The sequence below is a fragment of the Bicyclus anynana genome, chromosome 5 (assembly GCF_947172395.1).
Source record: "Bicyclus anynana chromosome 5, ilBicAnyn1.1, whole genome shotgun sequence".
NCBI classification, from domain to species: Eukaryota; Metazoa; Arthropoda; class Insecta; order Lepidoptera; family Nymphalidae; genus Bicyclus; species Bicyclus anynana.
In genome coordinates this window covers 9,259,174-9,272,639 of record NC_069087.1, presented here as the reverse complement: position 1 = coordinate 9,272,639, position 13,466 = coordinate 9,259,174, and the positions used below count along the sequence as shown (strand labels likewise).

Here is a 13,466-nt window from a genome sequence, read left to right as displayed (position 1 = left end):
TAGTAATTACCAATGACCTCAAAATACGGTAGTAATTTATAGTTTCACTGATATAAATTTTAGGGTATTGCATCAAAAACCTCATGTCTTGTTTGTTTTTCTATTAAAATTAACTAGCTGACGCTGCGCGATTTCACCCGCGTGGTTCCCGTTCCCGTAAGAATAAAATATTCTTCCTCGATAAATGGGCTATTGAACACTGAAAAAATTTTTCAAATCGGATTTGTAGTTCCTGAGATAAGCGCGTTCAATCAAACAAACTCTTCTGTACAGATTTCTAAAAGTATCAAAGAATTCTTGATTATAGACAGTAGGTACAATGTACATTGTACCTACATATCCTAAGAGATCATCTTGGAGGTATCGATCCGAAGATAAGTCGAGGTCCGAATCTCACAGGAGATGCTCTTAAAGAGTTTACCGTCTATCACGTTCTTAAATGACTCGGACTCGACTCTGACAGGTTCTGCACTTACCCATAACCCTTGCCCGTTGGGGTTTCTACCTAAAGGAACTAATGGTATAGAAAATAAGGGTCTGAAAGACCTCATATCATAGTTTTTACTATTGAGTATTACATTACCTAGCTATTGTTCAAATATAGAAGTCGAAATAACTAGCTATGAATATGCAAATATTCATAGGAACAATAATATTTCTTTTTTTTTTTTTTTTTTTTTTTATTCTTTACAAGTTAGCCCTTGACTACAATCTCACCTGATGGTAAGTGATGATGCAGTCTAAGATGGAAGCGGGCTAACTTGTTAGGAGGAGGATGAAAATCCACACCCCTTCCGGTTTCTACACGGCATTGTACCGGAACGCTAAATCGCTTGGCGGTACGTCTTTGCCGGTAGGGTGGTAACTAGCCACGGCCGAAGCCTCCCACCAGCCAGACCTGGACAAATTAAGAAAATCTCAATCTGCCCAGCCGGGGATCGAACCCAGGACCTCCGTCTTGTAAATCCACCGCGCATACCACTGCGCCACGGAGGTCGTCAAAATCGTCTATATTAAGAGAACGGCAAAATCAATACCGATTCTTTAGATTTTCTTCGTTCTTGTAAACATTGCTACGGAGACATAACCTTTTGTCCGTCAGCGTTAGCGTGTTCTATATTTTATGGTGTACAGTTGTAGGCCAATTAAATACTAGATTATTCTACCAGGCTCTCTACTCGTTACTCGTTCTTCCGTCGCAGGTCGATATTCCTTTGAATATTCAAATGCTGAGTTAAATTGAAGGTTGCGTGCGTTATAAGTCTACGAATAGCTTCTGACGGCTGTGCTTAGAACAGTTATGACTTTATACCTAGTTACCTATAATAACCTTGAACTATTGTATTTAATATAGTGTTAAAACATTAAAATGTGTTATTTTATCGATTTCTTTAGTTGATTAGAACTGACATCCACCTGTGTCAAGGGTAAACTTTTCATTGTTCATTCGTATACCTTTTATTATGTCCAATAGTACCTCAGTAACATTGTCACTTTATTTGGGAATTTTATCTATTTTAGTAAACGTTAACGGGCTAACTCTATTTAAATTTTAAACTAAGCTCTTTCAATATATTGCAACTTTTAAACTTCTTGAAAGAATTTCTTACGGTGCAATTTTTTATTGCTTTATGATTTCGATAAATTCTCAAAATTCTTATCTATCTATAGCTTTGTTTATTTAAAAGGCCTCTGTTGGCGCCTCGTCCTTCCATTGTAATGTCAGTTGGCCATGAACTGCTTTCATTTTGGCCTTGACTTTTACCATTATAAGTATAAACCTTGTTAACCTAACGTTAGCTAACTGAAGCTCATCTAAAGAAACAAGAATTATAGTATACTTTCTTTGTACTCGTATGTACAAACGACATAGTAAAACAACTGGTAATTACCTATATTATACTGGAAAGGTCATGTCTAAATTACCTATACTATCTAATCTAAATTCGAAGCGCCGTTGGACTTTGGGGTTTCTGGAAAGTGAAAAGAAAGCGTAGTGTTGGTCGACCCTCTTTGAAAGTCCATTCACGAGGCCTATGTTTAGGAGATTGACGTCCATCGGTTCACAATGTTGATAATGAATATCACGATCTTTAATAATCAAACGTCGGCCTGAGCCTGTAGCCATGTGGCACGTCAATTCTCTTTCTACAAACGCTTTGAAAATTAAAAAAAATGTATGGAAACGACAGATTCGATTGATAATTAGGTTCGTTACTAAAATCCTAGTCCACAATAAAAATCAGATCCCCACAAAAGCGGTCGAGCCCATGAACCTTATCAATATGCCACATGCAGCTGGAATCGGAAATCCGGCCACGTATTGTTATTTAGAGCGAGACTTTAACGTGTAAAAGCGTCGGTTCGCAATCCCATTGATAGCAAGTCGTATGGCATTCGTCCCATGCGTATTCATGACGGCGTAGGTAAGCCACTTTCACCAAACAGACGGCGCGTCACACGTGACATCGATTTTTGTCCCCATTTGTATCGCCGCCGTACCACGTAGATTGTGGAATCGTTTTGGACAACCGGTTTCGTTTTGTAAATTTACCTCTCATCCCATAACTAGCGGACGCCCGCGCAGTTTCGGCAGAATAAACTAGTTCTGGATATTAGCATGAATAGACAGACATAGAGAAAAAGCCGTTGTATGTTTTTCAAAATAAACCATTGGCTGAGTTTGTTGTGGGCTCTTCTTGGACCAAGGCGCATTTGGAACCCTAGTAACTTAAATTTAAGTTTCCGACTTTACTGACCACCATGACATGAAGTTTCAAAAGTGCTTGTTATGAGCCTAATTGAAATATATGATACTCACTAGTTCGATTGATCTCATCTTTTATTTATGTTATAAATCTATATCATAAATTTTCCGAGATTTTGCTATTTTAGGAATGCCTTGCCTTGACTTTGAATACTATTTTAATTGTGGAAGTTGTCTATCTACAGCTTATCAAGAACAGTTGTGTTAATTGAACAGTCGCCTACTTACATATTTATTTACTAAATGACACTTTTTCGTTCTTTTTTACTGATTGACGCTAAGTTAATTTTATAATTTTAATCTATTTGTTACCAAAACCGCGGCGGTTTTAACCCAACTCTTGGTACCTACAACTACTACATTTGACTTTTGAAAAGTGCTTGCAAATAGTATGTGGGTTTTACAAGACAGATTGTAACACTGGTGTGTAAAAATAATTGCTATTGTAAAAAGTTGTAGGAGTATTTTTACAAAAAGCACCTGTGTATTTATTGCAACAGCGGTGTAGTTCTGTTGTGGTATCGGCGGGCGGTGATATGAAACCGGTTCGTGTGTGCTACGGTGGGGGGAAGGAAGGCTTCGACGGACACCGTTGCCCTAGTGGTACCAAGATATTACCGCTAGTTATTTCTGTTAAACACCTATTAACTATATAGAAAATAGACTGCAATAACTGGTTTCTTATTGGTTTAAGATTCTTGTGTTGTAGGTACGTTCACATGTTTGTTTCTATTGTATTTGTGAACAAGGTCAGAATACAATGCTTTGAAGATATTGAGGTACCATAACAGATAATAAGTGAATGTATAAAAATATTATTAGTACTTATTTGATATGCAATTTACATATTATATCCGAATTTAGTTTTCAGTTCAGTTTAGTATAGCTATTAGTTAATTAGTTATCTATCCTATTATTTTTCTGACCTGACAAATACAAAAAATAGTTTAGGGTACCAAGGACCACCCTACAGGCCAGATGTCCCTCTTTTTAGTGGGGTTACATGGATTACACCACGCTGTTACTCATATAATATAGACTTTTTAGTACACCATTATATTTAAACAAAATACCTATTATGTAAGTAGTTAATTGGCTTGCATTATTACATTGTTTTGGCTGAACGTGATAAATAATAAAATCATCGTTTAATTTATACAAACACCTACCTACTCGTAGATACCTATACTTAGTATATATTTTAGTGAAAAGACGTGTCGAACAGTCAACGAGTGTGAAACAGATATTATCGCCCCCCTCCCCTCCTTTGAAGTAAGCGTAGTTTTGGAGATTAACGCGTTTGAACAAAAATATATCTACCTACTCATCTGCTTTGTAATACATTTTAGTATAGATTAGTTAGTACAAATCCGTTGTATCTACCTACATGTACTTACCTAACTACTAGGTTACATGTGTGTAGGTTTAACGAGAGTGGCGTTTATTTAAGAATCCCCAAGGTAAAAGTAGCATGGTATTTAAGTAATTAGTTAATTAATTAAAAGTAGACGCGAAGAGCTGGGCTGGTTCGGGTTTCGGGTTCAGTCTAGACTATGAAGTGAATGTCTAGAGTTCTAGACTCCAGGTACTTAATTTACTCGTAAAACCATTGAAACACTAAGCTTACTTGGAATAAATCAATTTTGACTTCATGTTGGACATCTAACACTGGCAGTGTCAATTCACTTGAGGTCTTCCATTACTTTACACACATAGTTTACATTTGCTAAGTAATGTTAAAATATTGTCATAAAATTACTTAAAATCAGTGATGTGCACACCATGGATCCAAGAATACCCTGCCTACCCTGAGGACTCATAATGAACCCTGAATGAAATAATGCCCATTTTATACAATTTGTTCACATAATGCATACCCTAGTTAAAAACCCTATGCACGCCACTGCCTACAATGCAGTCACCTAAAAATATACCTCAACGAGTCATGTATTATCACCATTATCACTTTCATATCAGTAAGTACCTAACATAAAATAAATGTTGTTTGCTCGCGTCATCTGTTTAGAATAGTTAATCTTTAAAAAGTGTCAAAAGTAAGCCAAGTTTCCACCTAATGGTGGAAACTTGGCTTACTTTTCAGACAGGGATAATATCTCAGAGTAACGTAAAACGTTATATATATGTATACGCTGTATGTATTTCTCTGTCAGGAATACTGTGTTTATGATCATGACTACTTACTACTTAGCGTGATTTTCGGGGCAGGGGATATGTCTACCTAACCAACTTTTAAACTAAGGCCTATAATTTTTTGAAAAAACAAAAAAAGAAAAAACCATTAAAATAAAGAACCAGACTAGAATCCGATATTGTATGTTTGGGGCACATGAGCCTAGTCCACTTTCTGGAACTTCTTTAACAAAAAAAATACAAGGGTCTTTCAAGAAAAGATTCCGAGTCGCTCGATTCGTTTTTAACCCCCGACTTAAAAAGGGGTAACTTGCCTGGCTGTGGAATCGTACAGATTTTAAGTAAATGGACCTACTGTGATGGTGTTTTTGGCTTGAAAGCTGATGTTATCAACATTATTCATAGCTACGATAATGTTCCGATAAGCCAATCCGAAAATATATAGACGTTTTTCTATAGTGCTGACAATAATTTCTGACAAAATTCGGAAATACTAATTCTAGCTAATTTATATAGGGGAATTTTCATAATGTTAAACTTTAAATTCCATTGTACATGTTTTTATATTTCATATATTTTTCTCTTTCTTTTCAGGTGTTAGGCATATTGTGTATGGCGTTAGGAACACCATGGGCATCAACGTGGTTTGTCTTCGTAGCAGTTACGGCCTTCATCACGACCCTCTTGTGGAGTTTCGTCTACTTCCTCAGCATCAGGGAAGCGCTCAAGCTACCTATTAACTGGGTACTCTCTGTAAGTATTACAAGAAATATTTTAAAAATATATTTAATACTAGCGGACGGCCGTGACTTCGTCTGCGTGAAATCCTACCCCTACTCTACCTTTACCCTACATATCCTATGTCCGCCTCCTGGTTCTAAGTTACACCTCGACCAATTTTCAGCCAATCGGTCCAGCCGTTCTTGAGTTATAATATATATTTTAAAATATGTATATTGTATGTCTATGTACATATTATCTTGCTTCAGGCTTAGCTTAGCTTAATGTAAGAACATTTCTCAGTATCTTTCTTTGGATAAGATTATATGAGGATATGACGTTTTCATTTTGCAGATTGGGAGATACCTATATTAATTAGTAGATAATAATAAGTTCATACCCATATTACCAGTACAAATAATAAGATATAATGGTCTTAATCGTACATTAATCGTACAAAGAAGCAGACTAATAGGTTGAGGCTTAATTACCAAGAATTTTTCCAAGCGCATTTTTCATCAGTGAAAAGAAGCGTTTTATTTATTATATTTGTATAAAAGCAACCTCTTCTGTTGAAAGAAAGAAAATGCTTGAAAGAGTAGGCTTCCAGATTGGACCCATTTCATTTTCACGAAAATTAGTTCAGTAATTTTGTGTTAAAATCAAAGTAACTGAAAAAAGTTAACGAATTTTCCCATTCGGTGGCGTTTACGGTCACTGGGAGTATGCTAGGCCACACTAAATTGTTTTCCAAAAAAATTTAACCGACTTCAGAGGTGATTCCATCATCTAAATAGCGAAAAATGTCCTTTCTATTAATCGGTTTGAAGACGGTGCCAAATAATTTTATAGATTAATGCATCTTTGACGTCGGTTAAAATTTTTTGTAAAAAGATTTTAAATATTATGTTAAATACAATTTGTTGAAAAAACGCCGGTTAATTATGCATAAACCTAAGTAATGCTTATTAATGTTTCTGTCTGGATTTTTCTACAATCAAGTTTTCAATGTTTCCAGGAGCTCATCAGCACGGGCGTGGAGACGCTGTTCTACTTCATCGCCTTCATCGTGATGTTCACATCCGTGTACGGCAACTACGGCCGCAACGTCGCAGCTGCTGTAAGTAACTCGTATAGTACCATAAAGCCATAATGCAGTCGCGTGTTCAAGGCTTTTAACTAGGGTAGGCACTACGCTTGCAATCTGTACAAAAAGGACAATTCGTTTTTCAATACAGTATCGTATTGAGTCCTCAGGGTAGGCAATGACCTCTGCCTCCGATTCCGGAGAGTGTGGGTTCGAATCCAGTCCGGGGCATGCACCTCCAACTTTTCAGTTGTGTGCATTTTAAGAAATTAAATATCACGTGTCTCGAACGGTAAAGGAAAACATGGTGAGGAAACCTGCACACCAGAGAATTTCTTAATTCTCTGCGTGTGTGAAGTCTGCCAATCCGCATTGGGCCAGCGTAGTGGACTATTGGCCTAACTCCCCTCATTCTGAGAGGGGTAGAGCTCAGCAGTGAGCCGTATATGGGTTGATAACGACGAAAGTGCACGCCATTGGCCATTTGTTACACGAATGACTTAAAACCAGTGGCGTAGCTTGCCTTGGAAGGGCCCTGTATTACAATTAGTTGGGGGGCCTAATAGACGAGCGGCAAATCCCGAAAATCTCTTTAGCAGTGTTTTATGTATTTTTCTCCGGAAAGCACCAGTTTAAGAGAGATTGTGGATTAAATTTAACCAATTATTGCTTTCACACTTAAGGCGTCCCTGTAGTCCTGGGGCCCCGTATCATTGATACGGCTGAAGCTGCTTAAAACTAACCGATTTCAAATATGCTTAACTCTATAATCTCAAAGACTAATAAACCGATTTTGATGTAAGGTGCACTGTTTCCCTAGTTGGAGTATTTATTTTATACACTTTATTTGTACACTATAATTATAAGCGAAACAGAAACATATCAAAAAGTAAATGACAAAAGGCGGCCTTATCGATTAGTAGCGAGTATCCCTAGACCAACTGAAAAAAATTGTAATCGGACCTATAGTCCTATAGTCATACAAACATACTCGTTTATAAAATTTGGTTTAGAAGCTATGATATACAAAAAGTGTGCAATTCTGATATTATTACATACATGCGGGTCGAGTTAATAACCTCCTTTTTTTTAAAGTCCCTTGAAAATGGGAACCCAAGTTCAAAATTAGGTAACTTCAACAAAAGAATCGAGATTAAATGGGTGTCATTAATCTCTGTATGACGATTTGAACCAGGTTTTGTAACTGTCCTTTTAAGTTTTCGATTTTACTTATCACCCCTAATAAAGCTTGTAAAGTGAGCCTATTTGAATATAATACATTCATACTGCTAAAGTACTAGTAAAATTCCGACGAATTGATAACCTCCTCCTCGAAACTAACTGGGATATCCTTGTACCAGTTAATTAACTTTCAAAAAGACGAAAGTTACCAAATAAATGTGTATTTTTAAAAATTAGCACGGATTCAATAAACAGTTATGAGTTTAATAAACAGGCCTTCCGGGTGTTTATGAACTATTAGACAGTATTATGAGCCTCTCAACAATTTTATTAATACGTGTTCTATTTCCAAGGCCAATTTCGTTGACCGTGGTGTTGCTGTTAAAGTTGTGTATCGATAAATAAACAATCGAGCATCAAATTACGAAACCTTTTAGTCTTTGTATACGGACAGACGTGTGATGAGTTGAAAATAGATTTGTTCTTTAAAATAGGTATTAACCGTACCACGTTGGTAATATAACGTAAATAGGTAGGAAGGTCCTAACCTATCTACGTGAGTACGTGACGTAAAGTTACCTTTTTGCTAACGAAATAAGTATACACCGATTTACGGTTACTTATCAACTAATTTTAAAAAACTTCTAGAGAAGATTAGAATTGTTTCGCTCATCAGTGTGTACAAAAAAACGATACGAAAATAACCACAAATTCGTAGACATGACAACAAGAAGGTCTTATTTGCGATCAAACGAAATATCTCGTGAAGAAAAATAGACAAATGTAAACCAATAGCAGCGCAACCGGAAATATCGCTTTATCTGGCGTTCGTGGTGTATCTCATTGCGTTGGGACTAAAAAGTTAGGACTGGGACTACTCAGCCGCTATTGGTTGACACTTATTTATTTTAAATTGTATATTGTTTTTTTTTATAAAATGTAATTCAAACTATATTGTAACTAATAGGGATGATGACAAATTTTTAAATTGTATAAAAGTTAAGAGTAGCGTACCTACGCTAATAGTAAAGCAAGATGATAATAGCATAAAGAAGATGAAGTATCATAATCATCCAATTACGTCAAAAGATTAGATTTTGAAATATAATCTTATTTATTATTATTATTAGGTGTGAAATTAGGTACTAGCGACTTATACTATACCTACCCTTATATTTAATTTGTTTGTTGGTAAACAGTGCACCTGGAGTTTAACTTAAGTATAGTCATCATCATCATAAACTCATATTCGGCTCACTGCTGAGCACGAGTCTCTTCGCAGAATGAGACGGCTTAGGCCAATAGTCCACGACGCTGGCCCAATGCGGATTGGCAGATTTCGCCCGTATATTTAAGTATAGTATTTACTTTTAATTAATGAATTTTGAATTTAATTTACAATGAACTTCTTTGTCATGCAGGTGTTCGGTATCTTCAACACCCTGGCGTACGCCGCCAGCTCGTACCTACTGTACCAGGAGCACAGGAGCGGCAGCAGCACCGCGGCGGGCGCGGCGTGAAGGGCCCCCGGTGGATCATCGAGAACAATAAATCATTAATTGTTGTTTTTAATTTTATTACACGAAAACTTTATCTTTTGTACAGTCGTTGAATAAAATCATAATATTAAGTAATATTTCGACGAAAATACAAATTTGTATTAAATCTTATTATTAGAGATTATTATATCATTATAAAGACTCTAAAATCTTTCAAAGTCTAATATATTTTAATAATATTTTGTAAGAAACATTTAAACGGCCATAAAATTCAAAAGGCACCATTTTTCACTTAGGTTAGGACATATTTCGGCTTATTTATATTCTATGTAATACTTTTCAACGTCCATGAAACATGTGTGTAATGTGTATGCATTGATTTTTTTACTAAGCTTAATATTTAATTGTGGGAAATCAGTTCTATTCAAAAAGACAATGCTTCTTTTTTACCTGTTACAAGAATCGACTTTTGGTATAATTTTAGTGAAACAGGTTTTTGAAACTGCTATTGCACATAATACATTTTTGTAGGTGGTTCGAGAGGTATTATAACATAACGAGTGCATTACATATCTACTTACTTAACTATTGGGTGACTGAAATGTATATTCATACTGTGAAGTTAAATGGGATATGTTTGATTTCTGATGTGTCTTTACATGTATTATTTACTTTAAGACTTCTTAATCTTCATTTCTAGGTAGGTATTTCATCAGTCGCGTAACTATAGGGGACAGGTCCGGCAAATTGCCGCGGGCCCCTAGCTCGACGGGGCCCCCGACCCGTAAAGGTGCGCCGCGAACTTATATGTAATCAAATGTTTAAAAAAATAACGCGCTTTTTCTGGGGCCTCATGCAATGAATTTGCTAAGGCCACGGACGTTATAGTTACGCCACTGCATTTCTTAATTACGAACACAATAATCGGTGATTTTATCGGTAAAAGAGGTACTTAGGTTAAATAATTTAAAATTGTCAGCAAACAAATGAATGTCTCTGGATAACCAACTTATTTACCTCTTTACCTATAACACCACCGTTCTTCATCGCTAATTTTGTCTCTTGTGTCAACAAGGCATTTGGCTTCGGCACTTTGCTTTCATGGTCAAAGTTATTGCATATTATGTTAATAAAGCTAGTCTCATTAACACCACTTTTTTGATAATTATTTATACCTAAATATTGTTTGAAGACTTCGTTTGACTCTACGTGAAATAATTTAAAATCATATGTTAGAGGCACTAGCATAGCATATTACGTAAATGGTTTACATGTAAACTTTTTCGAGACGCATTTTAAGCACATTGTCATTTTATTGTTATATGTAAAGCCCGTCCGCATAGGTATAATCTGTTAAAATTAACAGCTGTATAGTATTTATTGTACCCACTCTCATTCATTTTAAAATACACCAATCAAAAAACCAGCAATATTTTTTTGTAGTTCAGACTGCAGAAAAGTTACTATTACTCTTATAACCATGTGAACCTACTGAACATTACTTTAGTAGCGAAGATATAATGTTGTTGATATGATTTTGTTTACACCACTTTTTTACGGTGACTCAGGATTCTGAGGACCCTGGAATGGTGTTAACTTTCAAGTGGCGTAACATGAGTAAACGAGAATAGGTGGACTGGATATGATGGGTGGATTCTGTTAATTTTGTTATCTTGTAATATAATACTTAGATGGGATGCGTAGGATTCTATTCGTATGGTGAAAATATAATATTTCATTGATTTGCATATAAATCATACCTAGAAAACTTCAAGGTACTAGTCTAGTACTAGGTACTATTTAGTATTTTCTCGTTCGGTACCTATCCGAAAACCTTGGGCAAAGTAGTAATGAGAAACTACGAGTGTAGTGTGATTGTTGATAAGTAGTTTAGCTTCAAACCCTGCTCTATTATCTATGCCTATTGCCTACTATATCTCCAGCTGACGGAAATACATAGTAATTTACGTTGGATATTTCAAAATCTTGTGCAAATTGGAAATGAGACACTATTCTTAGTCATTAATGTGTACATACCTGCATAGAAATTTCTAACTACAAATTCATATATGATTCTTAATTTTTATTAAAGGTTGTGCCGCTAACTTAATTACAATATTCAACTGATATAAAATTTATAATAAGTGTACTGAAAACTATATGCCAGAATTTTTAACGTTTGTAAAGTGCAGAGTAGAGTTTATATGAGTACCATTATGAACCATATATTTTTGAATTCCGATAAGTAGGTAGGTACCTACCTATTACGTGTTAAACATAAAATGTGGCAGTTGTTGTTAAATTATGAAATGTAAGTTAATTTCATACCTAAGTACCTTATGTTAGTGTGTGAGGGATATAATACACAATAGTTTAATTTAATTAATATGTAAAGATTTAATAAACACGTGTTAACATTTAATTACCATTTTTCATTTGAAATCGATCCAAAAAAAGGTTTTATCAATTAATTCGAGCCAAACTCGATATGGAATATTTATTATCAAATTAAGAATGAAGGTAAGAAAGAAAGAATGCACGTTATTTTATAGGTACCTAATTTATTTATCATGTAAATAAATTAGGTATTTCTTTTTTTAAATATTTTTCTAAAGATAATTATAACTATTTCTCAATGTTCTAAGCGTACTAATCAAAGTTGTCATTAATTTAGGAACAAGTTAATTAAAATCATTATGAGGTGTAAAATGACTGGCTGAAAATGACTGAAATTAGTTTATTGATAGACATTTCACACTAAGTTTGGCTTTAGTATAGGTAGATACAGTGGCGTAGCTAGGTAACCAAGGGCCCTGGTGCAAATAAAAAATAGGGCCCCACTACTATCTAAACTGGTTAGGTTTTATCAACTAATAATATTCATCAACTCTTTTTTGTTTTCGAAATTTTCCAGGTTCAGTTCGATCACAATTTTCTGGTAAGGATTCGAGGCCCCCTGAGCTTGGGGGCCGGGGCATTGCATCGAGCCCCTTGGTAGCTACGACATTGAGTAGATAAACTTATACGTAACAATATTGTAAGAAGTGCATAGGACCACGGTCAGTAGCCAAGTTACACTTCAATTCTCTTTCAAACGCCAACTCTTCGAAAACCTGAAAATGTACGGGAATTACATAAACCGATAGGCTGACGCGCTGTGAATTCAGAAAAGCATGCATATTAATGTTTAAAACTGTAAACAGAATGCGGTCCTCGAATTGTACACTCATTACCTCCCAGCGCCTATTTTTTTACTTTTTTTTACAAGCAAATTGATGTGTGCCTAACTTGGCTACGGACCCTGGTTTTGTTAAGCAGTTTTACCTGGGTGGTGAAAAATACTTTCATACTGACTTACTTAAATCTTCGTACATATGTTTATGTGTTAAAACTCTATCGCCGATGGCCTATAGATTGCTGCAGAACTGTCAACTAGCCAATGGGGTAAATAAAAGCGAAGCTTGGCCAGGTCCGCTAGTTTTTAATATACCCGATATACGATGCCGTGTAGAAACCGAAAGGGGTGTGGATTTTCATCCTCCTCCTAACAAGTTAGCCCGCTTCCATCTTAGACTGCATCATCACTGTACCATCAGGTGAGAGTAGTCAAGGGCTAATTTGTAAAGAATTAAAAAAAAAAAAAAAAAATACCCATTTCAGCATTTCTTTTTTTTTAGCAATTCACTGCTATGTTTGGAAAATCGCCACATTTAGCAACCTTCGTAATTTGTAGAAGATGCTATAGGTCCACTTCATATTTAAGTGAACTGTCACCATTAGCAGAATAACGTTGCCCATGGCACGCAAGTAACATTTTTTTTATTCTGAAAAAAGTTAGCCCTTAACTACAATCTCACCTGATGGTAAGTGATGATGCAATCTAAGATGGAAGCGGGCTAACTTGTTAGGAGTAGGATGAAATCCACACTCCTTTCGGTTTCTATACGACATCGTACCGGAATGCTAAATCACTTGGCGGTACCTCTTTGTTGGTACGGTGGTAATAAGCTACGGCGGAAGCCTTCCACCAGTCAGACCTGAACCTATTAAGAAAGCCCCA

The 13,466-nt window shown here is 35.8% G+C and overlaps 1 protein-coding gene across 2 annotated transcripts in view; it reads left to right on the top strand.

The window, feature by feature from the left end:
* The window catches only part of LOC112051980 (CKLF-like MARVEL transmembrane domain-containing protein 4), a 51,309-nt gene that overhangs the window by 26,007 nt on the left and 11,836 nt on the right, over positions 1-13,466 (top strand). The window contains exons 2-4 of one of the 2 annotated variants that reach the window (XM_024090854.2): positions 5,513-5,671; positions 6,657-6,758; positions 9,329-11,828. In XM_024090854.2, coding sequence (XP_023946622.2) covers positions 5,513-5,671; positions 6,657-6,758; positions 9,329-9,427 — 360 coding nt within the window. In that variant the 3' untranslated portion in view covers positions 9,428-11,828. Of the gene's footprint in view, positions 1-5,512; positions 5,672-6,656; positions 6,759-9,328; positions 11,829-13,466 lie in introns of those variants that run through there. The other variant, XM_052881466.1, reaches the window with a different exon arrangement.